At 47.6% G+C, this 25,771-nt stretch overlaps 1 protein-coding gene across 50 annotated transcripts in view; it reads right to left on the bottom strand.

Annotated features, from left to right (window-relative positions):
• The window catches only part of MAP4K4 (mitogen-activated protein kinase kinase kinase kinase 4), a 149,465-nt gene that overhangs the window by 6,111 nt on the left and 117,583 nt on the right, over nucleotides 1-25,771 (bottom strand). For 2 of the 50 annotated variants that reach the window (XM_043467981.1, XM_043467975.1), the window contains 18 exons: nucleotides 25,491-25,577; nucleotides 24,766-24,954; nucleotides 23,774-23,935; nucleotides 21,133-21,366; nucleotides 20,069-20,175; nucleotides 18,194-18,345; nucleotides 17,183-17,280; nucleotides 16,641-16,649; nucleotides 15,228-15,403; nucleotides 14,530-14,650; nucleotides 13,356-13,547; nucleotides 11,198-11,315; nucleotides 10,725-10,895; nucleotides 8,893-9,036; nucleotides 5,652-5,786; nucleotides 2,992-3,092; nucleotides 1,300-1,473; nucleotides 628-787 (listed from right to left, as the gene is read on the bottom strand). In XM_043467981.1, the coding sequence (XP_043323916.1) occupies nucleotides 628-787; nucleotides 1,300-1,473; nucleotides 2,992-3,092; nucleotides 5,652-5,786; nucleotides 8,893-9,036; nucleotides 10,725-10,895; nucleotides 11,198-11,315; nucleotides 13,356-13,547; nucleotides 14,530-14,650; nucleotides 15,228-15,403; nucleotides 16,641-16,649; nucleotides 17,183-17,280; nucleotides 18,194-18,345; nucleotides 20,069-20,175; nucleotides 21,133-21,366; nucleotides 23,774-23,935; nucleotides 24,766-24,954; nucleotides 25,491-25,577 (2,530 nt within the window). The remainder of the gene's footprint in view (nucleotides 1-627; nucleotides 788-1,299; nucleotides 1,474-2,991; nucleotides 3,093-5,651; nucleotides 5,787-8,892; nucleotides 9,037-10,724; nucleotides 10,896-11,197; nucleotides 11,316-13,355; nucleotides 13,548-14,529; nucleotides 14,651-15,227; nucleotides 15,404-16,640; nucleotides 16,650-17,182; nucleotides 17,281-18,193; nucleotides 18,346-20,068; nucleotides 20,176-21,132; nucleotides 21,367-23,773; nucleotides 23,936-24,765; nucleotides 24,955-25,490; nucleotides 25,578-25,771) is intronic. The other 48 variants (XM_043467982.1, XM_043467980.1, XM_043467994.1 and 45 more) reach the window with 45 other exon arrangements.

The following is a 25,771-nucleotide window of genomic DNA, read 5'->3' as shown; positions in this document are numbered from 1 at the left end:
CTACTGACCCACACACCCTAGAGGTGTGCTCCACATCAGGAGAAGCCACCACAAAGAGAAGCCTGCACACCATGAGGAGAGAGCAGCTCCTACTCGCCACAGCTAGAGAAAAACCCGTGCAGCAACAGGGACCCAGCAGAGTCAGAGAGATAATAAATGAATTTATTTTTAAAAAGAGATGGGAAGAGCCAGCTCTTTAGAAAAGACCCTGATACTGGGAAACATTGAGGGCCGGAGGAGAAGGTGGGCAACAGAGGATGAGATGATTTGATGGCATCACTGATTCAATGGACGTGAGTTTGAGCAAGCTCCAGGAGACCGTAAAGGACAGGGAAGCCTGGCATGCTGCAGTCCATGTGGCCGCCAAGAACTGGACACAACTTAGCGCCTGACTAACAAAATAAATAAATTGATTAAAAAAAAAAAAAACTGCTTAAGATTTTGTCCTAACATAAGACTATGACGCATCACAGTCTACAATCTACCTTTCCCACCACCTACTGCCAACCGCTCTGTTAAATGGCCAAACGGTCTGAACACCACGTAACACCAATATCTGAAACACACACATTTTCAGGAAAGGCTCTACTTTAACAAACATGACCTCTTCCGCTCAGGGACACGTACCTACAGACGTTGGCATCTCGCCCCACTGCAGAACCACATCCTTGGTGATCCTCCCGTAGGTGTTCACATAAACCCCTTCATCTTCATAGCATACCAGGAGCTCCATGCCGTCCGTGTTGGGGAGGATGATGATCGCGTGGGGTTTGATGCTACACTGGATCTGGAGAAGGGGACAGAGCACAGGAAAGCACATCGGTGGCCACTTCTACCCCTGCACACGGGCTTAATAAGAGTGTCTTGTGTAGAGGCACTGGCTCTGGTCCTAGTGATAAACACAGCAACTGGACGACATAGTGGAGAACCCACGTGATGTCATATGTATCTGCAAGTCTACCTCTGATACGCCCTACATGCTGCTCATTTCACATCTCCTGAGGCCCCCGGAATATACTTGGACCATGGGCTCCATGGAATACATTACATTCCTCTAACGGTCCCGCCCCATGGCTGTCCTGACCTGCCAGCAGCCGCCCCCTCCCATCCCGTGTTAGTGAAAGCAGGGCTAGGCGCGTCTCGGGAGGGCTTCAGAGACAGGAGCAGAGAGCTGCTGAAGAGGGCAGGTCACTGAAATACTCACCCCCACCGCAAAGGGGAGCGAGGGGCCCTGCCCGTGTTAGTGCCCTGAGCAGAGCAGAGAGAAAAGTCAAAACACAGTGAAGCCAGTCAACCAACCATAGAGTGTGGGTTCTTTCTTACGTGTGTTGGTAGGTAAATGTCATAGACCGATCCTGAGTCCACATCAACGGCATGGAATCCAGCACAGGATCCATAGATCACTTTCAGCCTCTGGCCTTCCTCAACAGTGAGATCCACCAACAATGGCTTGTGCACCAGCTCGCCAAACGACTGCAAAGAAGCAGGCGAGAAGCAGCAGTGAGATGAGCAGAACTTATGTCTGACGGTTCCACCTGGAGAAGCCAGACCCAGGCGCTCAGTTACTCAATGACTGAAGCACCCTGGCAAAAACCAAAAGCAAAAATACTCCACACGGTGAGTCTTTATTTTGCTTTTATCTGCTAGCATCAACTACTCTAATGCAGATGATGGAGAGAGAGAGGAGTGCTGCAAGAGACATATATGGAGAATTTATCAGTGTGGTCATCACAGTCTCTACAGAGCTACTCAAACTTCCACTTTAACTTTCCAACTCGTTTAACAGTGGTAATGAGAGGCTACCATGTACTGTAACAGCCTGGGTGGCCTGTAACGTCAACACCTACAGCTTATGAGACAGATCCGAGTAAGCTATTTATTTATAAAACAATGAGGACAGTACTTGGTCCATGAAGGTGATTAAGATCAGATCTCAAAAGATAATTGTAACTTCACAACCAATTGCTTTTAGTCAATAATATGTGGCTTTATTTTAAAGCAAGTATGATAACCCCATTTATCTTGCTTTACTGGAGAATCAAATAAGCCATCTAAATATGTCAATTTTCCAGATAATGGAGGCCTACCCTTAACATGTCAAAACTATTTTAAAAAATAAATAAACAATCATTTTTTATTTAAAAAAAAAATTCTTAATTTCTCACCCTGCACTAAAATAGGCCCAGGGTGATGCTTAAAGTTTTATGTCTAACAAACATCAGAAGTGATATTTATTAAGTGATTTACATATCTAGTGTCATAGTAATATCATTTTTAACTAAAAATTGTATCTAGTGCAGCCTAGACTTACAAAAAAATATTAAAAAACACCCACAAAATAACTGTCAGTATTTTTCTTGAAACAAAAAATAGTATACTATACATATTTTTAAATACTTATTCTATTTAATGTATAATATACATCACTATGTCATTAAGAATTTCTGTAACTTCACTCTTAATTAGTCCTACTGAACAGATATATACCTGGGAGCTGCCTACTGCTGATAAAAAATTGAAAGTGAAAGTCACCCAGTCAAGTCCAACTCTTTGTGACCCCATGGACTATATAGTCCAGTATTCTTCAGGCCAGAATACTGGAGTGGGTAGCCATTCCCTTCTCCAGGGGATGTTCCCAACCCAGGGATCGAACCCAGGGCTCCTGCCTTGCAGGCGGATTCTTTATACCATCTGAGCCATCAGGGAAGCCCATGAATACTGAAGTGGGTAGCCTATCCCTTCTCCAGGGGATCTTCCAACCCAGGAATTGAACCGGGGTCTCCTGAACTGTAGGAGGCTTCTTTACCAGCTGAGCTACCAGGGAAGCCCATGGTATCATAGACATACACATGTATTTCAATTTTGATTCCATACTTGCTGTCCCCCTTCTAACAGCACAGCTTTAAATGAATGATCAGCCAACTTATTCCCTGGCTCTTGGTCACGGTGTGCATGGCTGATACTATTTTTAAGTGCACTTGACGTTATTACCTTAAAGGCCATGAATTTGTGATATGGCTTGGGTGCCCACGCGTAGACTTCCACAGAGCTCTTCAGAGCAATGACCAGGAATTTGATCCTTTCGTATTTTACTGAAACAGTAAGAAGAGCACAGGTCAGTATCGTGGTGGAACTCAGCTCCTTCAGCAGTCTTCTGCAAACATGCCCTTCTCTGTCGATCCATCCAAACCAATGAGAGATCAATGCTGAGAGGTCAGGCACTGGTTCACTTTCCAGATTCTCGAATATACGTGCAGGCTGTCCCCATGCTCCTCAGTGCTGCGCTGGACTCCGCTCCATACCCTGGTTACTACCAACGAGCAATTTCAATGCTGCTCCTACAGTTCTTAGTATTGAATAATCAAGGACAGTGTCGACCTTTCCACCCTGTTGTCTGGAGGACTCAGCATTAGTTCCAAAGGATAATGATGTGATTCATCAGCCAAGAGGCTCCTGAATACCAGCAAGAGGTCAAATCTTCCACGTGGGCTTTCCCGAGTCCCACGTGGAGCTTACAGATGGAAGAACTATGACAAAATACCCAACTGAATTTGAATTCTATCTGTTTCTGTGTGTAAGACCAAGTATCACTTTACAGAACGTCCAGCTATAGAGACAGTAGTAATTGGTAGGATTCTATATAGGATTCTACATCCTGTACCAAACGTAAAGAAAAATCTCTCTGTAACTTTATACATATACGGGAAGGCCTTCTTTACACAGCTGTCTCAGTTCTCTGACAGCCGTCATGTCTGCTCAGAGGATACCCAGACGGCCCTGGCCCTGCCACACGATACTTATTGGCTGGTGTAGACCCCAGTGTCTGCACAGCCTCTGTAAACCACAGCAGTCCTTGATCCTGACTTTGACCATGAGACTCAGCTTGTTGACTTGATAACTCTCCTTGTTAAATTCCACGTGTTGTCACTATTCAAATGAATCACAGGACTATGACAATACAAACAATTCTAAGAGGCTATCCAGTGCTGACGGGATAGTTTTCCGTGACGGTGGAAAGGTGTTATGTGCCATGGGGCTACTGGAGACTTGGAATGTACTCGTGTCATTGAGGACTGAAGCTTTAATGTTTACTTCACGTTAATTAACTTATAAATAAATTTAAATACCCACTCTCACCCTCCCTGTTCTTGATGGCAACCATACTACACAGCACGGGTCTAGGTCAACTGAGTAATACTCTGACTACCTGATGTGAAGAGCCGACTCACTGGAAAAGACCCTGATGCTGCGAAAGATGGGGGGCAGGAGAAGGGGGCAGCAGAGGTTGGATGGCATCACCAACACAATGGACATGAGTCTGAGCAAATTCCGGGAGATGGTGAAGGACAGGGAAGCCTGGCAGGCTGCAGTCCATGGAGTCGCAAGTAGCTGGACACGACTGAGCGACTGAACAACAACAGAAGGCTAAACGTGACAAATGAATGTGCATGATTCACCCTGTATGAACAGCGGGCCTAAGTGAGGGCGGGCACTCCGTCCTGGGGAAGGTCCAGCCCAGTCTAATACATCTTCCCTCGCTCCCCCGTGGAGTCATCTCTTCAGGGACATTTCAGCTGTTATGAGCCAGTTTATTACATTCAGCTACCATCCTCAACGAGGAAAAAGGTTACAGAAGACCACAGCACAGAAAATCCTAAGCCCCAAACCTACACCAAGAGGATAGAGCCCTGCAGGATCACTCAGAATCACTCTAATATCAGGGTGGCATTCACACTCATTAGCAACCAGTGAGCTGAGGGCTGCAAACAGATTACATCAAGAAGATGACAGCGCCAAGGACTGGAATATCCCTGGGAGCAGAAGCACTGACCACAGCATGTAGTTTCATAAACACAGAAGAACAGGAAATACACAAGCAGAAGTCAGCATCCAATAGGCCCCTCACATTCTCAGTCTATATAGAGAAACCAGTTGCTCATCTTCTCAACTTCCCACTTCAAATGCAATTAGAACACATCATCTTATCCATAAAACTGTAATTGGGCTAAACACCATCGTTTCTCCTTAATTTCCAATGTTAGAGCCAGTATTTTGATTTTTTTTTCCCCCAACACACACAAAAAATGTATTTTGGTTTTGTTCTTATGAAATCTTATGAGAAGCAGGGCATGAATGTTGCAGAGAAAAATAACAAAAAGGTTGCCACAAAAGGCTGCCCGGCCAGCAAGATTCCTTCCTCAGTGATGAGCACAGTAGCTGTGCACAGCGCATTTTATTCAAATTGACAGGCCAGAGCTCTTTAGGCAAACTCTCAAACATTCCATCAGTGACTGCCAAGGACCCACAGTGCTTTGAGTGAGAACCAGCTTGCAGGGTCAAGGAAGAATCCGAGGGGCCTGGTGTTCTTCGGGCAATGCTTCCTTAACAAGGTTCCTCTGAACCCCATCTTACAGAGAAGAATGTGGACTGTCCAAGGTCAGGGGGATGGAAGTCGGGGACGGCCGAAGAGAACCTCATTATGATTCAAACGGAGCCCTCTAGACCTCAGGATTAGAAGGTGCTTCAAATGAGCTAGGAGTGAGTATCAGAGGCACTTTTCTCACTAAAAGCTTCAAAAGCACATAAATTTTAAACAAAAGATAAACTGAACCTCTGAAAAGCAGAACCCTTGCAACCATGGAGGAACTTACCAACTTTATAATGCACACAGCCTTCCAGGTCCCCGACTGTTGTCCAACCCTGCTTCTTCTCAACCTCTGGGTCGTTGTGAAGTATTTTATTTCTTAACCAGGACAAATAGTAGACACGTAACTTATCCTTTTTGCCTAACAAAACAAATAATAAGTACTTTACATGCATATTCCAAACTAGGTATCTTTGTTAACAACAGTAATCAAAATAAACTGCAGTAAACAATAAATACCATCCCCTCCCCCCACCCCAAGGGAATTGTTTTGTATCAGTTTCACTAGAAACTCAATTCAAGCCATTAGGTCATCTGATTCTTAAAACCTTCTGGAGTAACCACTGTTTCCCATTTAAGAGCACAAAAGGGTTTCACAGATCACCCAACTTGGCCACTTCAGTCCAGCAAATGGCAAGCCATAAACTAATGGACACAACACAAAGAGCTAAGAGAAGACTCCTACCCAGAATGTGTGGAGAACTCCTGTACATCAATTAGACGAGAGATAACCTAGCAAGCAAGACGATCAAACAAGTCACTCCTAAAGGAAATGAACCCTGAATGTTCACTGGAAGGGCTGATGCTGAACCTCCAATACTTTGGCCATCTGATGCAAAGAGTTCACTTACTAGAAAAGACCCTGATGCTGGGAAAGATTGAAAGCAAAAGAAGGGGGCAGCAGAGGATGAGACGGTTAGATATCATCACCGACTCAATGGACATGCGTGCGTGCATGCTAAGTAATTTCATTTTGAGCAAACTCTGGGAGAGAGTGAAGGACAGGAAAGCCTGGTGTGCTGCAGTCCATGGGGTGGCAGAGTCGGACATGACTTAGCGACTGAACAACGACAAACCTAGCAGAAATATTGAGCAAGCACCCAGAACAGACAAGAGAAGCATCACACTGACTCATAAAAAGGTACTTGCTCTCAATTGTCTGAAAAGGCTACACACTGCATGAGCCTACTTAGGACATTCTGGAAAAGGCAATAGAGAGCAGAAAAAGGTCAGGTGTTGCCATGGGCTTTGAGGAAGGGATGGAGCACAGAGGATTTTTAGGGTGATGCAGCTCATCTGTATGACACTGTAAAGGTAGATAAAATTATGCATGTGTTCAACCAAGAGGACACACACACAGAGAACCCTAAACTGTGGATTTCAGCTAACAATAATGCATTAATACTGGTCCATCCACTGTAACAAATGTCAGAGAAGAGGGGGCCAATATAAGACTGTCTACTTTCTCTGTAAACATAAAACTGCTCTAGAAAAATCTGTGAGACACAAAAGAAGTATTTTTGCCATTTAACTGAGTTCAGTTCAATGAAGGCAAAAAAACAGACATCAAACCATATCTAGTATATTCTAAGGTGTTCAAAGTCAGGACAGAGCTTCCTCAGGTGGGTGGGGGTGTGTGTGTGGTGGGGGTGGGCAGTGATGGAGGCAATGCAGGAGAACCGTGGGCTGGTGGAGGAGGTCACCACGCTGGGGGCCACACGATGGCCAACTGTGACTCTTCATGGACCTGTAATTATTTATAATCTGTGCACTTTCTGAATTATGTCTTATACTTCAACACAATCTTAAGTTTTGAAGAATTTCTGAATGTGGGAAGATACTCAATACATTAAGTGAAACAAAGACAACACTGTTTTATGTACAGTGTTTTATTCCCACACGGTGAGATACATTTATAGAAATGAGGAGGGAATATATTAAACAGTTAATAAGAGCTATCTCTCTCAGATAGGGTTACATTTTATTTTCTTTTTCCTAAGCTTTTTTTTCCTGTTTTTGAAGTTTCCCACAATTGACATGTTATTGCTTTTATGATTTTGAAAACCAATGAAAGCTATAAAAAGAATACAAAAAAAGTGGACCCAAAAAACAGTTATCAGTTGATTTCTGATCCACACAAATCACCTTGCTCACTGGATCACAAAATGAAGTTTCAACCATTTTCAGCTGCAGATTTATTTTTCCTCCAATTCGAAAACCCATTTTCCATCAGCACTCAAGTCTTAAATAGTTGTTTCCTCATTTAAGTAGGAGATGGATGGTGAAATTTTTGCATTTCAACAGGCATCTTACTTAAAACCAAAAACCTATTTGAAAACTAAAAATCACTGCAAGAAATTTGTTACGTATAAATAAATACAGCAAGTTTGAGTTAGCTGATAATTAAATCTAAATCACTGTGGGTAATGAGGAGACAGGTCTTACATTTCTGCATACTCTTTAACCCCAGCAAAAATGCAAATTAGGAAGTTATGATCCAGGCAACAAGGATTCACATGCTGAATGGTTAAGTGAGTTACAAAGATACTTATGAAAATATTTACAGGACGGGGAAAAAAGGAGTAAATGGAAAAGTTACAACAGAGGTAAATAAACTTTAGTGCATGCATGCAGAGAAACATTTTGTAGCAGTACAGAATGGCTATCCTGAAGGAATACGGAAAAACAACCTACAGGTTCGGACAAACAAGAACCGGAGGGACACACCTTAACTTCAGGACAGTGGTTACCGAGGGTGAGTAGACACCAACTGTATGGACAGCAGTGTATTCTAACTCGTCAGTATACAGGTATCAGATTATTCCCTCAATATGTTGCATAACTATTTTTATAGAGACCTTCTCTCACCCGAGTGTGTATATGCTTACAAGACTGTCAGTTAAAAAGTGAAGTTAACAGTTTCTTTGGATGAACTGATTTTACAATTTATTCCTCCTATTTGCTCTTCTGCAGTGCTTTTTACTTTCTACAATCAACATATATAACTTATACCAAGAAAAATGCTCCTCCTAAAAAGAAACTGACAAGTGCTGACAGACATGGAAAAAATAAAACCACCATGCTTTTACCAGCAATGGCAAAGAATAGTTCTTTTTGCATCAGAGTCCTCTAGGAAGAAGTGGACACAAACCCACACCCTGAACAGGACAGGCTGCAGGGGCTGGTGGCGAGATGGGGATGGAGGGAACGGGCGGGCGTGTGGGGGGTGGGGGAGTAGGAAGTGCAGGTGCTCTGCTCCAGGACAGCTCAGAGGAGCCCCACCCTGTCGCAAGTTCAGACAAGTGGGTCCCGTCTGAATATGCTTTCCTATCACATTATTGTAAAATCTCGCTATGGTTCTATCTTTGAGCTATCACTTTGGAAAACGAGCTCACTCAAGTTCCATCTGGGGAAGCACCACACTTTTAAACAGTCCTGGTGGCCTGCTCTCCCAAACCCACACTTACCAGATATCGTCACTAAGACGTTCAAGCCTTCCAGGACGTCCATCTGCTGAAATCGCCTTCTGTTGATCAGAGGATACACCTTCCCTTGGCCACTTCTGTCCAGCAGCATCAGGCCACTCTCGGTACCCACCAACAAGTTCACTCCTATGTCAAGGACACAGAAAGACCACAATTTTACACTGTGCGTGGCAGATGGCCTTGTATGGAGCAAACAGCACCACCTCTCAGGATAAGAGTGGTTTCCTCAAGTCACCCACAAACAGAGATGCTTATAGGATGTGCGCACTCAGTCACTCATTCATATCTGACTCTTTGGGACCCCATGGACTAATAGTCCGCCAGGCTCCTCTGTCCATGAAATTCTCTAGGCAATAATACTGGAGTGGGTTGCCATTTTTTTCTCCAAAGCTAAGGATGGTCAGAGATTAAAGTACCCAAACTGCAACAAATCACCATGGAGGGGAGAGGATGGAATATTCATTTACACATTAATATAAAAAGGATCTAAGGGGGCAATGAGCTTGCCTCATTCCTGATCCTCCAGCTTCTGGGTTTTCCTCAGTAGCCCCAGAACATCCAAGCCCACCATCTCCTGGGTACCACAGACTCTCCATCTTATCTATCTTATCAGATAACCAGACAGACAAACCTTTGTCCAATGTCATGATCCCCGCCTGCTTCCTTCAACATCTGTCTTTGCATGGGAGATATTCTAGAACGAGCCATACACAGCCCCCTTAGTCCCTAACTGTTTGTGATCAACCGGCATCTATTACTCAGCTTCAGGTTTCTTAAAGACCACCCTCCATCATCTTTAAGAAACAAACAGCTGCATTTGGTCCTCGGTTCCTCTTTTCTTAGGAGCAGTACATATCAGGCACTCCCCAGCTCCTTCTCTCCAGCCGTGTCTCATCTCCCGCCTCGTTTCCCCACACCTGCTCTGGCTTCCCCTGGTGGTTCAGGGGTAAACAATCTGTCTATAACGCAGGAGCCGCAGGAGACATGGGTTTGATCCCTGGGTTCGGAAGATCCCCTAGAGAAGGAAATGGCAACCCACTCCAGTGTTCTTGCCTGGGAAATCCCATGGACAAAGGGGCCTGGGGGGCTACAGTCCATGGGGTCACAAACAGTGGGACATGACTGAGCGACCAACACTTTCACCAGGTGTGTGTAAAATAGATGGCTGGTGAGAAGCTGCTGGGTAGCACAGGGAGCTCAAACCTGGCGCTCTGTGATGACCTAGAGAGGCGGGATTGGGTGGGAGTAGTGGGGTATTGGGGCGGGGGGGAGGTTCAAGAGAGAGGGGACATATGTATAATTATGACTGATTCATGCTGTTGTATGGCAGAAAGCAACACAATATTATAAAGCAATTTTCCTCCAATTAAAGAATAAATTTTAAAGAAAGGTCCATATCAAAAACAACAAAAACAAAACCCCCCAAAACTTCACTTAGATGTCGCCTTAAGTCACAAAGAGTCAGTAAACACTGTTAAACTGAAACATTTAAAGAAAAGCAATTTGACAAATTTCTTCATTCTCCCTATAAATATGGGCCAAATCAAATGCCTTTCTCATCTTTTTCCTCCTTTTTTATACAAAGTGATGGAGATGAGTCACTCTGTCCAGTACATGATGGCTGAAACAAGGGCAGGTCTGTGTGCGTGCAGGATTCCGTGGGACAGTGTGCGCAAGGGATGTCAAGCGTCTTCCACCTCACCCACGAACAACGCTCCCCAAGCCCCCTAGACATCCCAAAGCTGCTGTTCTCCCAATGCCCGGTCCACCCTTGACAATAAGAACAGAAGGGCTGGAAGGGCCCAGACACCTACCCCACAAGGCAGCACACAGGATCTCGGAGTTAAACCTCTTCTTGTACTTGCGGATCTCCGGGGTGTCGCTCTGGGGCCGAGTGTTGGTGGGATTGACATTGACCACTGAGCCCTTCCGCGTAGGGTCTTGCCTCATGGCCTCGGGTCTCATCCCATCACAGGAAAACCCCACTGAAACATATGACACTGGAATTACTTCTGTCTCCGTGGGGGCTGGTCCTGTTCCCTTCCCCACTATGCGTCCAGGAAAGATTCATGTGGCGACCCACTCTTTGCCGAGGAAGAGAAACTCGTAAGAAATGGACGTGAAAAACGGAGACTGACTATGGTGCTCATTGCAAAAGACAGTGCCAGTGGGGTGTGCATCCGGTCTGAGGTCTGAGCCTGCCGACCACCACTACGCGTGCCCACCACACCAAACAGAGTGAGAAGTACCCTGCCGGCGGCTGCTTGCTTGCCGCTGTGTTACTTACCCACAGAAGTCACTGTTGTCCCGCTAGATGGAGAAATCTGTAGTAATCTGGGGTCTATAAAAGGTGTAAAGGAGGAGGAGGATTTGTGTTTCTGGAGTGTGTTACTAGCGGACTGAGTCTGCAATGTAAATTTCAGTCGTATTAATACAATGACAGTAAAAGAACAAACACAAAATACTTCAACCCACTGCTTCACTGCTCTGCTTCCCAATACAGACAACTGATCCCCCTGCTTCTTCCCCCACCAAATGCTCTGCAGGCACCTCTGTGTGTGAACCCCGCAACCCCCAATACAGGCTATTTAACCAGGAGCCAAACAGAGCGACCTCTCTTTCCAGAAACATTGTTCTGGTAAGACAGAACGTGCAAGCTACCAGCAACATCTATACTTCACGAGCTCCTCGGGTTTTTAATAAACAATCATAATGAAAACTCCTAAAGGAAGCTTGAAATGTCTTGATCTTAATTCATCAGTTTTTCAGTTTGTTCTCCTACCCCCCAAAAGTCCAATGAATGTATGTTGGAATACCGGCAAATCTTAAGTCTTATATCGCTTATTTTAAAGTGAGCCTCTTGCCAGAAACTACAGAAGCTTCGGCCACCATCGTTTTAGGTGTATCATCAACTCCGTATCAAATAGCGGGGCACATTAGTGAAAGGTGCAAAGGCATATTCTTTTGCTCTTTTAGGAATAGGAGTGTTTTGGTTAATAATGTAGCTTAAGACAAAAAAAAAAAAAAGAAAAACACAAAGAAAGTGAAACAAATTGTTAAGTGGAAATGTAATGACAATTAAAAACAAACAGAAATATAAACTTGCCAGTTTAGTGAGTTAAGGGTTATTGTACATACTGTACATTAGAGCAAAATGGAGCCAAGTTTAAACATAAGAAGGAATGTAATTGTAGGTGGGATATATAAGTGGAGGGAAAGACATGTCTGACCACTACTTTTGTCCTGTAACCGTTTCACTCCCCTGGGCAGCTAAAATGACAAGTCTTGCAGCCAACCCCCTCAAGCCCCTCCTCAGCTCCCTGCTTCCCACCTGGCACACCTGTCTCCTGGCGGGCTTTGCCCCGAGCACTTCCCCCATCCCCGGGTCTACAGCTGGGGCCCATCCACCCAGTGGCAATCAGTCTGATGCTGAGCCTGCCTTAGAAGCCACTGATTTCCCCTGGCTCCTCAAAGGGAGAGGATTATTCTAATAAGAGAACGAAAATAGGAGCAGGTGGGCAGGCCGGCAGCTCAATGCTTACATTGACAAGATCGGCTGAAGCCACATGCTACTGCGATATTCAACAAAGGCATTTAAGCCAAACCTCCCACGAAGACGGTCAGTTGTGTGACTAAGGATGGGGGCCCATGGTGAGCTGTCACTGCACTTGGGGCCATGACTGTCTCCCCAAGAGAGAGGATCACCCAACCAGCACCCAGACTGACACCACAGCCATGCCTTCCAACAAGCACACAGGATTTCCCATTCAAAAAACTGAAATTAAAAGCACGCTCAGTTCTCTGCCCTTCATGTTTAACATCTTAAGTTTCTAGGTTTCCCCCCAAAAGTATCTGGCTTCTTAAACTATGAGGGATTATAAATTTCAAGGAGAGAAATCCTTTCAACAAGGTTGGCAAAAATAAATAAGAGTAACCAACCAATAATGCCTCTCCAAAGAAAAAAAAATCCAGCCCTTTCCTGTACAAAGCTACACATTTGTCCTGATAAGGCCAAATCTGCTCAACCAAGTGTTTCTGTGTTTTATTTACTGGATAAAAAGAATGAAAAGGGCAGATTCCACAAAAGACTACCAGAATTTCATGCCAAATACATAAAGGATCTGAAAACACAACAATTGTTTTATTTAGACTTTTTTTGAAAAATGAACTGAATCAGAAAAGCCATGCAACTACTTATCTAGGGAAAAGGAAACAGTGAACTGGCAAGTCTGGAGGGCAATCGCTCTAGGGTTAAGGGGTCTGTATACAGACCTGAAACATGTTACTGGGGGTGGGGGTGGGAGGTGGGAGAGAAGGGGAGGTGGCAGAAGAAGGTGGGCGGGGAGGGCAGGTGAGGGCAGGGCGTGGGAAGGTCTCTGCAGACTAGCTCCTAAGCGGTGCTGGTCTAACCCTGGGAGAGCAGCCAGCTGCGGTGTGAGACATACCTCATTAGTAGTGAGCTTGTCCTGGGGTGTCTGTGGGGACATGGTGGGTGTCGGCTGGCTGGAGGATGGGGAAGAGGAGGTGGAGGAAGTGGAGGAGGAATGGCTTTGCTGTAAGAGATCTGGCAAGAGGTGAATGCGACCCGCAAAGCCATTGCTCTCATGATGGCTGGCGCGCTTTTGGTCAACTGCACTCTGCAGAGAAAAAGGCACACTGGTCTCGCCCAGCACCGCTGACATTGCCGAAGACCCTACTGACCCTGCCTGCCGCGGTGCTGCGCGGCTCCGCAAGCTCTGCCGGGTCATCTGGGCAAGACTGGAGGGCACCAGCTGGGCCTGCTCACCCCTCCTCACCAGGTGCCTCGGCTGAGCCAGCGGAAGCCACGGCAGGACCCAAGTCACGCTGGTTTATCTGCCAAGGGAGCCGCTGTCACCAAAACTACTGGCTTTGTCTCCTCTCTTTTTAAATCTCTCTAAAGCCCTAGAAAGCACACTGTCACTTCTCTGAACCCTCATCTTTCCTGGGCCACTTCCCGCCTTCCATCCAAATGTAGTGGCAGAGCATGGAACACACTCAGGGAGAGGCCTGCAGTTCTAGACAGGGGCCCTGCTCTGCTGAAACGAGAAGAGCATCACTTTCCTTCCCTCTAAGCTACGCAATGAACAGGCGGTTGTAAAACTCGGCAGCCCAAAAGGAGCACACACATCTTGGGGGGCACACGTTAAATATTCCATGAAGGAGGAGACTAACACCCGAGCACAGAGCAGAGGCCGCCCCCCTAACCCCTTTGGCTCCAGGAGCCTCTTGGCTCCCGGCGGCTCCTGCCTGCCTCGGCCGCTCCCGCCTCAGCCCCACGGCCTCTTGGAGCCGAGAGCTCCATGCATACCTCCCGGCTGCCCTGCTTCAGACACAGGCCGCGGGGCTCGCGTGGGGCTGGGAGGGGGGCTGCCACACAGCATGCAAGGAGGGCAGGATGGGGGTGGGGGGGACGACGCTGCCGGCTGCCCCAGGGGCGTGCGGCACACGCCTGCCTCCCACGGCCCGGCCCCGCTGCCCTCCGGGCCTGGTGAGCGTGAGAACAGATGACAATGGAGAAACAGCATGAGTGAGTGGATGAGCACGTGGGTTAATGACCACAGGAGCAGCGCGGCCTCTAACAGCGCGGAGCATGGGTACCTGGCGGACGATCAGCGTGCCCTCTTTGGACGGGGTCAGGGCTGGTTCACTCTCCACGTCGTCATGGACAACCATGGTTTTCACGGACTCTGTTTCACCGTTGCTCAAGTTCAAAGATGATCTGTTGAGACACAATCCAGACGTGAAGGGCCGTGACCCACAAGCCGAAAATACACTATTTACATTTTTACCTTCTCAGGGACCTAAGGCTACAAGTATAAAGTTTCCCCAAGGAAAATGAACTGAAATTTCCAGAGTGTCACAGACTCAAACTAAAGAGAGAAAGTGAGAGACACGGAGTCCTGGAGAGAGGCCCTGACACACACACACACACCAGCCCAAAGAAGGGGCAGCCAGGCTCATGCCACCAGCGAAACGCTCCATTTCACAGGACCAGAGGACAGGTTTACAAACCGTGTCCCAGCTGGAAAGAAGGCCCAGCGCGGCACACTCATGAGTGCACGCTCATCGGTGTCTGACTCTCTGCAACCCCAGGGACTGCAGCCCGCCAGGCTCCTCTGTCCATGGGATCCTCCGGGCAAGAACACTGGAGTGGGTTGCCATTTCCTTCTCCAGGGATCTTTCCGACCCAGGGATCGAAGCCACATTTCCTGCACTGGCAGGCGGGCCGTTTACCACTGAGCCACCTGGGAAGCCCGCGGGGACACTCATCCTCCCTAACGCTCAGCGGGACTGACGCGGCTCTGGTGTCCTCCGGGCCAGACGTGGGCTCCTCGGCCCCTTCCTGCTCCACGTCGTCGTCCTCCTCATCTGTCGTCCCCGACTCCTCGCTGGAGGAGGAGTAGTCCGTCACCTTGTGTGGCGGCCGCACGTCCTCCACGGCTCGGAGCTCTTTGGCCAGCAACGTCAGGTCCTGCGCGGGGCAGAGAGAGAGTCAGGGCGGCGGGAGAGGCCCGCCACGACCAGCGCCTCGCCCTGACCACCCGCCCCACGGAGTCCACTGGTACCACGAGGTGGAGCTCTTAACGCTTTTGATAGGAAAGACCAAGAAAAGTCAAAAAGCTGGAGGAAACAGGAAAGAGTTTTTTAGAAGTCAAAGATGCTGTACCCAGTTTAAACCTGACAGCCATAAAAAACAATCATCTGTTTATGATGAGCTGAGAATATTTTTCTAACTATCAAATTCTATTTTTTTGTTTCAAATTCTACATTTTATATATATATATATATATCTTACCAAAATAAAACATTCCAAAAAAAAAAAAAATGTATGCTGCATTCTGGCATGACTATACCAATTGCTTCTTCCTCTCTGCTAGACAGAAAATTCTAAATCAACAAATGTGTGCAAGATAGATCTGGTTGTTATCAAGATATTTGGCCCTATGGCAAAGTCTTCTTTTAAGGAGATGTTCCAAAAAGCAGCAAGATTCTAGTTAAAGAGGGGTGATTTAAACTATTTATTTAGGGAGGTTTTTTAACTCCAACTTTTATTTTGAAAAATGTCCAACTTGCAGAAAAGTAAAAGATGGTGAAGTGAGTACAGTGTATGCCTCACGTCTGGCTTCACAGACCGTCAACCACTTGCCACATTCGTGGACAAAGTTCCCGAAGTGTTAGGTGAGAAAGCGCCCGGCGTGTGTGGCTGGCAGGCTTCCCCATCACCGACAGGACCGTGCGTGCAGGAGGGAAAGCTGCCTGGTTACTCACAAGTGCATCAGCCTCCTTTACTCTTCTGTATGAAGGTTTTTTTAGAGTCAGTCAATTATCAATTATCCTAATACAACTTTCGAGCTTGATTGTTATCTCTATCCTACACCTTCATAATGGAAGCTTGAAATATGTACCTGTCCACTTAAAATTCTTCCAGTTAAGAACCCGCTTCCCTCCTTTGCACCTGAGCCTCTGAGACAAGTAAGCGAGGACTGGCCTGGCCTGCTTGCGACTTTGAGTACAGCTGCAGTTTTTTGTTACAGTGATTTTTTTTTTAAGCTGTATTTAATAATAAATAATAAGCACATAAGGCGAATTTGGGGTGTTAAGAAAGATGAAGCAGAAGGTTAGGGTTTTTTAGTCTGAGAAAAGAGAAAGCAGAAGAAGGAAGAGGCATGCAGGTGGAGCACAGGCTGAGCTATTTAGACGGGGCTTACCACTTCACCCTGCAGCCGGCGGAGGTCCATTGAGCCAGAGAAGCCATCGGGAGAAGGGGTGCACAGCAGGGAGCAGAGAGGAGAGAAGGGGCGGGGGGCACAGAAATCAGTGCGAGCAAAAGACAAAACCCCGGAAGGCTCAGACCCCCAGCGTGCCCAGTGACAGGGCAGCCGCCGCGGAAGGACCAAAGAGCCGGAACAGCCCCACGGGCCAAGGGCAGGATTTAAACCCCAGGGAAGCTGAAGAAGGTGAGGGAAAAACATCTCTTCTTAAAGCCAGTGTTTTAGATGCCCACTCACCAAGAACATGTAAAGGCTGATGCCAAGCAAAGAGATACGCTTTTCTTTTGTATCGTTTTAAATGACTGGGCGGGCAGAGGGCTGCAGAGCACAAGTGTGTCTGAGGTTTACAGCTTTCCTCATAACCCCTCAAGTCTGCAAGGCCCTGCAGGGAGGCCTGCAGGCTTCGCAACGACACTGCTTTAAAAGAAAGCTCTCGCTCAAGCTTGAAATGAGTAAAATGGATTTTGTGTGATTCTTACAGCAGGCTTGAGAGGTCTAAACACTTCCTTTTTATCTTCAGGCTTTTTTGCTGCATTTTCAAGGCGCTGAGATGGCGAGCCTTCAGATTTGGATGATGCTGTGAGGTTCGGAGATGAGAAAGACAGAGACACGTGAACATCCGAGTGTGGCCCACGAGGCTGCCCAGCCCACCAGGATCACCTCCTGTTGGTCCTGCCTGCTTGTCAGCCATGCTCACAGCAAGGGCTCCCTCCACACACAGGTCTGAACCCCGGGTTTCTGACCCTTCCTGAGAACCCCTGACTGTCACACTGCAATAATATATGTTCACAACTTGTTACATTACATCAGTGATACAGTAGAGGGAATTTCCGCTAACCTATTATCAGGAGTAGGTGAGGATAACCAATATCGATGACAACATTGATGGAATTTATGCTGAGAAGAGTGGGTTCAAAGCTCAGTTTGGACGTTTAGCTAAACACCTTGGATGAGTCAGGGAAACTCACTAAAGTACAGTTATTTGAACGTATACAACAGAGACACAACATATATCCATCTCCTGGGGGTTGCTATAAGGATTAAGTGAGAAGGTGTTCAACAAGTGTAAACTCTCAAAACTTAACTCTTTACTGATAAAATTATGATGACTATTTGTGTCACTAGCAAACCTACACTGAAACACTGTATAGTAATATGCAGCTGTGAAAAACTCCAGGTCTTTTCCATGACTGATAAGGATTTCCAAAACACAGTCAACTCTTAAACAACATGGGGTGGAATTCTGAAGGTCCACTTGTGTGTGGAGTTTTTTCAACAAGTCAATAATTCAGTACTGCGGGCCCCCCAGATGGTTGGATCCGTGGGGTGTAACTACAGATGCACAGGAACCACGGGGATGGAGGGCTGACTATGGAAGAGGATTTTCAGCTGCTGGGTGGGGGGTGGGGAGATGTCCCTAAACCCTGGGTGTTCAAGGGTCACCCCCTGTGGTGAGCGTGGCAAGGGAGAAGAAAGGAAAGGCAGCCTACATCTCACTCTGAAGCGCTCCCCGGAGCCACTCTGAGACCCCGGGTGGGAGCCGGGCTGGGACCCTGAGTTGCTGGACCCCGAGGAGCTGCCACTGCCTGGCCTGGGCGCCAGCTTCTCCACTCTCTCCCAGAGCAGCCTCGGCTCGATGCTACTGTTGGAGAAGAAGACGAGAAAACCACTCAAGCTCTGTCCCAAGACAGAGTCAGACCATAAACACGAGCACCGTGTCATCACAGCAGTAATGAGAACATCAGCCCACAAACGGACGTAACATGAAATTCACAAATGTTAGTCACTGGTTTTACCTCAGCTGAACACACCGAAAACGTGAAAGCCATTCATTCTACCGTTGTTCAGTTGTTAAGTCACATCTGACTCTTTTTGTGACCCCCTGGATTGCAGCCTGCCAGGCTCCTCTGCCCCAGAGATTTCCCAGGCAAAAATACTGGAGTGGATTACCATTATCTCCTCCAGGGGATCTTTGCGACCCAGGGACCGAACCCCTATCTCCTGCATTGGCAGGCTGATTCTTTATCACTTAGCCACCAGGAAAGCCCATCCAACCATTAGTGGACCCCGAATCCTCTTTGGGTGTGAAGAGGAAATGCTATTGTTCCGTCTAGAAGTGTCACTATTTTTGTCTCAGCTACAAACTCAGTTTCTTATTATGAAAAATTCCACCCATGTGATTACCCACAAAATCATGCTGTTTCTAGTACCCGCTGCTGTCAAGAACTGACGGTCCTTTTCCCGTGATCTGGGCTGGAGATGTGACAGCAAGTGGGCTGGGGCACATCCCTGCCGCAGACACACCACGGCACCGGTTCTCTAGGTGAAGAACTAACACGTGGACTCGGGCACAGGAGGACCCTGCAACCCACCCTGACCGCTGACAGCTGAGAAAGTTCTCCATGAAGCTCCTGGGCTTCATGTCACCCATTCCACTGCCTCGGGTTATCCCATGACACCAAGTCTGGAGGCTGAGTGATGATCAGGGTACCAAACCCTTCACACGACCTCTTGTGAGTTGCTGAGCTGGAGAACACGGTCGCCACCAACTACATGAGGTTATGCAGCCCTTCAAAGGTGACCAGTGCAGCTCAGGAAATTAAATTTTAATTTTATGTAATCTTAATAAACTTCAAATTTAAGTAGCCTCATGTGGCAAAGGCAATCCTCTCCAGTGTTCTTGCCTGGGAAAATCCCATGGACAGAGGAGCCTGGCGGGCTACAGGCCATGGAGTTTTAAAAAGAGTCGGACATGACTGAGCGACTAAACTACTGCCAACACCCACGTGGCTAACAGCTACTCTACAGAACAGCTCTAGAACCTGAAAACATTTTGTGGTTAATCCACAAGTTTACCACCAACTCAAAGTCGACCACTGTCTTTCTCTCGTGGCCTGTGTGTAATTTCTATGCCACTCCCAGGGCCCCCCAACATCCTTTGAATCACAAACCCTCTTGGGTCACAGTGCCCTTGGAAACCCCCTTCCCTGGGGTTTTCCCACTTAAAACTCCCAGAGGCAGGGATTCTTCATCTTAAAACTGCCACAATACATGGTCAGATTTCATCTCTTTCCCCCATGGATCAATTTGACATTATTCACATGAATGGATTTTTTGGCATTTTCTTTATAAAAGGATCACCTCTTTGCCCCAGAACTTCCATGTTTGAGAGCACAAAAAACGTTATGCAAGGCTCAAGAGGGAGGGGATGTCTGTATACTTAAAGCTGATTCACATTTTTGTATGGCAGAAACCAACACAACATTGTAAAACAATCATCCTCCAATTAAAAATAAATTAAAAAAAAAAAAAAGACTGCAGGACACCGTGCGGCAGACCTGTCCTAAGCTTCGCTCGTCACCTACCTGGTGGAGTTTCTCTGACCAGCTTGGTTATTCTGCTGCCCACTGCCCTGCAGGGGGGAATCCCGGCGGGACAGGACGGGGGACCGTGACGTTGTTCTCACAGGGACCTTTGGGTACCAAATACAGCGATTAAACTACTGAAAACGTGAGAAGAACAAAGCCTTTCCTACCAACCACCTCTAAGGTCATTCTAGTTCGCCACCCTTCTATCACACACCTACCCCCGCCCGCTGATGCTCCCTGCCTTCCCGTGACACAACAGAAAGGGATAACGTGGTCAGAGGCACCAGGCCCCCCTTCCTATGCTCCCGTCACACGTGAATGATGCTGGCGCTGAAGCGTGGTGGCAGGGGACATACAAAAGCATTTTGCTGAGATAATGTGAGAATCAGGGAAATAAGCTCAAAGAAACCAAACAATGGCTTACAAATGGATGGGCAAGAAACAAAGGATGTTGGAAGCAAGAAAATACTCAGAGGAAGCAAGTTCCGAGTGGAGGGAAAAAAAAATTAAAATGTGACTTTTTGTTGAATTTCAATATTAATGACCAAACCCAAAATTTCAGAAACGTTAAAATTGAAAGGAAGGGAAAAAAAAAAAAAAAAAACCAAAATCCCTCAATTAAAAAAAAAAAAAAGTCTGTTTTGGGAAACATTTATGTTCGTTTTTTCCCTTATGAGATCTTTTCTGAAAATTTTGATATTACTTAGCAGTGCAGAGTCATTTATAGCTTCTGTATGAACTTGACAAGACAGCTGGTAAAATCTATTTTGATCCTGTCTGTTCTAGATGCATACTCTTTGTAGATGTACTCTTATTAAATTATTTTGGTATCGTATGTTTCAGCACAGAGTTAGAGACACAAGTGAAGAGCTAACTGGCTGAGGGCTGAATGTGACGGCCTCACTACGGAATTTTCTCCCCACTGCGAGAAGTTCTGCCATTTCATCACCCATTAATTCTGGCGACGTCACCACACCCTTCACTGAAATCAGTAATTAAAAAATAAATAGATAAATAAGGAAAAGGAAAAAGCAGCACACGTCTGTCTTTCTGCTCCTTACCCTTGGAGGCACCTCGTCACTGTCTGATCTAGACCAAGCCTTCTGGGCTGGGTCGGGCACCTCCGCCTTAGAGTCAGAACTCTGACTGAGCACCTCACTGCGGGAAGGTGGGCAGGGGTCCTGAGAGCGAAGATGGTGGTGTGCAAATTTGGGAGGAGAAGGGTCACTGAAGGAATGGGATCTCGAGACAGGGGAAACATTGTTCTTGAGAGATGCCAGGTGGGACCACTGTACCTTCCGAGAAAACAAAACACAACACATTCAATGCGTTCTGCAGAAAACGCTTTTCTGGTAAATATCAAATCCAGAGAGAGCGCCGGGGCAGTGGGGGACCCACACGGGGCGGCTTGGGACTAGGTCAGCCAAGCGGACGACAGCTATGCTTTGCGGGGGGAGGGTCGCACGCAGGGTGGTCTGGGCAGCACAGAATGCAGAAAAGCACAAATGTACATTTATACGGAAAACTCTTAGTACCCAGACAAACGTTACAGAGAGCGGTAAATGTGAAGATCAAAAAATTTAAAGAGCGTTCTTGTCTGATGGACGACGTGCGGCATGCATTTCTGCGTCAAAGCAGCTGGACAGGCAGAGTGGGGAGACCACAGGATGGACATCGCCACACGTGCACACCTGGCTGCCCATCCTCCCATGGACTGCCCATCTTCCCAAGTCACAACAGTCACACGTTTACTGTGCAAAGACCAGCCCCACGTGTTCCGATAGGTTGTAGAGTTTAGCTTAAAAACAGCCAGCTTGTCAAATACACCAACCATGTTCCTTCTTTTGCGTCCCACAACTTAAAACACTCCAATCCCCTGAGAACTTTACATGTCTTTGTACTAGTCAGAAAAAAAAAAAAAAAAGAGGACTTCAATTTCTTTAGAAATGATCAGCAGTGGAATTCCCTAAGTGGACTACTGAGGGGGTATTCCGTCTACTTGACACTGGAAGATATAAGACAGTGCCTTGGCAACTGAAACCATCTGGTCACTTTTAAACTGGAAAAGCCATTTCTGAAACAATCTGTATTTTCTTAAGACTACACTTTTTGTTTTAAAATAATGGTCCAGTATTAAAATTTGCATAATTCTAGCTATTACATCATCATATTTGATGAGAACTGGAAATACTCAATCAGGATTGATTCAACGCTGCTAGGTTTAAGATCCAGAAATAGTTCCAAGTTCGTAATTTCTAGATGAGAGTCACGCAAGTTCCGTTATTAGTATAATCCCAGACTTCCAAAATATTTGATTTTCAGGGGGAAAGCATGTAACTAAAAGCATCATCTGCAAGTGTAGTAAAAAATAGGTTTTAAAATGAAGTCCTACATGAAAAAAGGTTTTTCCCAAATCATGTTTTCATAAGTGCAGGTTTTTGGCTAAAAGCCACTTCAGACAGAAAAGGGAAAATAGAGCCTATTTCCAGGCACTATGTTAATTAGTCATCAGTATAAAAAGTAGTCTACATAATGCAGGAATTCCTTTTCTCTACACTGGTAGTGGCCACATAAGGAGTTTCCATTTAGGGGACGTCTAACCTTCAGCAAACCTATTCTCCCCATCCTCCTTTCCCCCGTCACCCATCCTGCTTTCCTCTACATCCTTTCTGTTTCCACTCCTCACTTTCTGGAGCTGCCCGCTGGCTTCTGGGTCAGTGTTCCTGTGAATCAGGACACCGCTCGTCTCATCAACACCACCCTCCCAACAGTGACCCCACTGAGCTTCACCCCAGGTCTTCTTTTCACTGTAAAACCGCTCCAAATCAAGGATATTTACTGTAAAGTATGCTCCAGTCCTCATCTGGGTTGGTCTGAACACCACCACGACCGCTACTGTCCCCAACCCAGGCAAACAGCAGTGGACAGGTAAACGCGGCCTCACGGACTCGGCGCCCAGTACCCTGGACTGCACGCTGCAGGGAGCGAGTCGCCTGAAGGTCAGCTACCTTCAGCGAGAGTGGGGACCCGCGTCCTAAGGATCTCTGAGAGCTCCGACCCGGGTCGTCTCTGCTGTCTGCTTTATCCTCCAGACAGCGTGGAGGTCCCCTCCACCCAAAGCTGGGCGGGGCCGAATGCCAGGGCCCACCCAGTGACCTCTACCCTGACCTACCTCAGGGAAACCCATACCCAACCCACTTGGGTCGTAAACTTTTTTGGATGTTGAACCTTTTGAGAATCTGATAAAAGTCTCCTTCCCCTTTCCAGTTCCAAAAATATGTGTGTTTGTATAAACATTTTAAAAAATAAAAGAATTTCAGGGCCTCCCACTCACAGAACTCCCCAGGTTGAGATAAGGTCTCCCTTTGCATACTTACAACAGTAACTTTCTATATCCTGAACAGAAAAGTCTTTGTATTCAGTAAGGAGGCACTGCTTTACAAACATCTGAGTCAGTGAAGACGAAAAGTTAGAAAGAAGAAATCACCGAATCTAGATGTTCTTAGTAGGCACAACAACAATCGTGTGGAAGAGAACCCTGGTTTTCCCTACCCGCTGAGGCCAGGTCCTCTTTAGTCTAAACTCACTCTGCTAACAGCTTCCCTTTCTGAACACACCAAACTGAGCCGTGCGAGCAGGCTGGTGGCTCGCCGAGCCGCTGTGAGCGTCTCCGTGACCCACACAGCCCACGGGCCACTCTACCTGTGGCTCGGCGGGTCTCTGCAGGGCAGGGTGCACAGACTCGGAGTCGCCACTGGAAAAAGACTCTGATCTGGAAGGCACTGGAGGTTCCAATACTCGGCCCGTCTGCTTAGACTGGGCTTCGGGGGAGCTGTGGTTAGTTTTCCTAAATCTATCTTCCACCTGCGTCAGAGAATCAGGAGACAGAACTCAGGGTTAGTAGGAGAGAAAAAAAAAAAGGCAGAGACACTGGAGACGGCCTGCAAGTGGAAGGACCCTAAGGAGAAGCCTTCTGTTTTCTTCAACCACGAGAAAAGAGACGGAGGCAGATAGCACAAGACAGCAATCTTAGGCAGGATCAAGACATCGTCACAAAGATCAAAATTGAGAGAGGCAGCCTTTAAGACCTCCCCCCACCAGCTGGATGCTAGGAGTGCATGTGAAGATAAGCCAAGAAAAGAAATTAATCTCTTGCAACCAACTAAACCCACTGAATATCACCAGGAATCTAGCAAGTTTCATTCCACCAAAAATCAAGGCACTGCCAAGCAAGCAGGACATTTGCTTCTAGAAGGTACCAAGTGAGGGCCTGGTTGGAAGCCCCCGACGGGCCAGCATCCATACCCTACGGGCCGCCCAGTCCATCCTGCTCATATCCTAGCAACCATCTTGCTCTGCCAACATCCCTGCCAGAGACCCTGGGAGCCCACAAGCCCCAATTCAGAAAATAAACCCTCATCACCAAAAATCCAGTGAGTCGGGCCCAGGGACACTTCATCCAAACGGCAGCTCTGGGAAAACAGCTGAGCAGGCCACCCTCCCCCTGTGACAGGGACGGAAGGATGCTGCCACACGACCTCCCATCTTCCGTCTAGGTCAGTGTTCAGATGACTGGGAACCATCAAAGAGGCTCTTGGGTCCTCTCGAGACAACACCAAGCAGAGAAGGGGCCCCTCCCAGCCCCTGGCCACCCACCACTCCCTGGAGAGGGCAGAGGATGAGGGACGCCGTACCTCGCGGGCCCGGTCAGCGGGCTCGTGCTGGGCCTTGGGCTCGTGCAGGCCGGCCTTGCTCCTGTCTGGCGGCGGGGGCGGCCTCCGGGGGTCGTGCTGTAGAGACAGGAGATAGGCTTGTTCTTGCTGCAGCTGCCTCTGGAGCCGCTCCGCCTGCCGGTGCTCCTCCAGCTCCCGCCAGCGGCACTCCTTGGGGGGAGAGGGGACACTCAGTCCAGGGCCCCGGGGGGCCTGCCTCGCCCCGGCTCTTCTCCCCAGGACAGCGTGCGCTGACGCTGGCTTCGTGACAAAGCCAGGATGCAGAATGGCGGGAAACCTGCGGGAAAATCTGACCGCGGGCCACTAACCACAAGGTCACCGGACAGGTAGAGAGAAACCCCTCCCCCGGAAATGCAGGTTTCAAAAGACACTTGGAAGAGTCTAGGTAAAAGTCCCTAAGGCATGTGCCTTGAACCTTCCGCTCTCAGCATCCTAGCTTGTTCACCAAATGCCACGTGTGCTGCGCAAAACCTTGTCTATCTACTGAATGAGAACAGGGAGCTCAGCAACAGGAGAGAGGGGACGAAACGCCGCCTCTGGTGCGCCCAACAGCAGTGGAGCCTAGAGGACGTGTCCATGAGAGGCAGCCAGCCCTGTGGCTCTGGCCACAGGGGCCCCGGGGGTCGGCAGGGCCCTGCCCAGCTCGGGGTGCCCTAGCCACGGGGCGGGGCCGCGCGGGGCGTTACCAGTAGCATGGCCTGCTCCTGGAGCAGCTGCTGCTGAAGCAGTTCCAGGTGACGCTGCTCCTCTTCCAGCTGCCGTCGGATGTACTCCTGTCGCACAGAGAGCATGCGCAATCAGCAGATCCCCGAGGGACGCGTCAAGACTCCCTGCATGCCGTGCCCCCAGCTGTCTGCCCCCACCATCTGGGGGTGACTCACTTCGCCACAAATGGCTGAAAAAGCCCACTGCCAAGGATATCCCCCCTCCCAGGAACTTCGGATTGGCCTCTGAGCCCTGGAGAGTC

Source organism: Cervus canadensis, chromosome 5 (assembly GCF_019320065.1).
Source record: "Cervus canadensis isolate Bull #8, Minnesota chromosome 5, ASM1932006v1, whole genome shotgun sequence".
NCBI lineage: Eukaryota > Metazoa > Chordata > Mammalia > Artiodactyla > Cervidae > Cervus > Cervus canadensis.
Note: the sequence above shows the minus strand (reverse complement) of the source record. Positions and strands in the feature narration are given on the sequence as shown.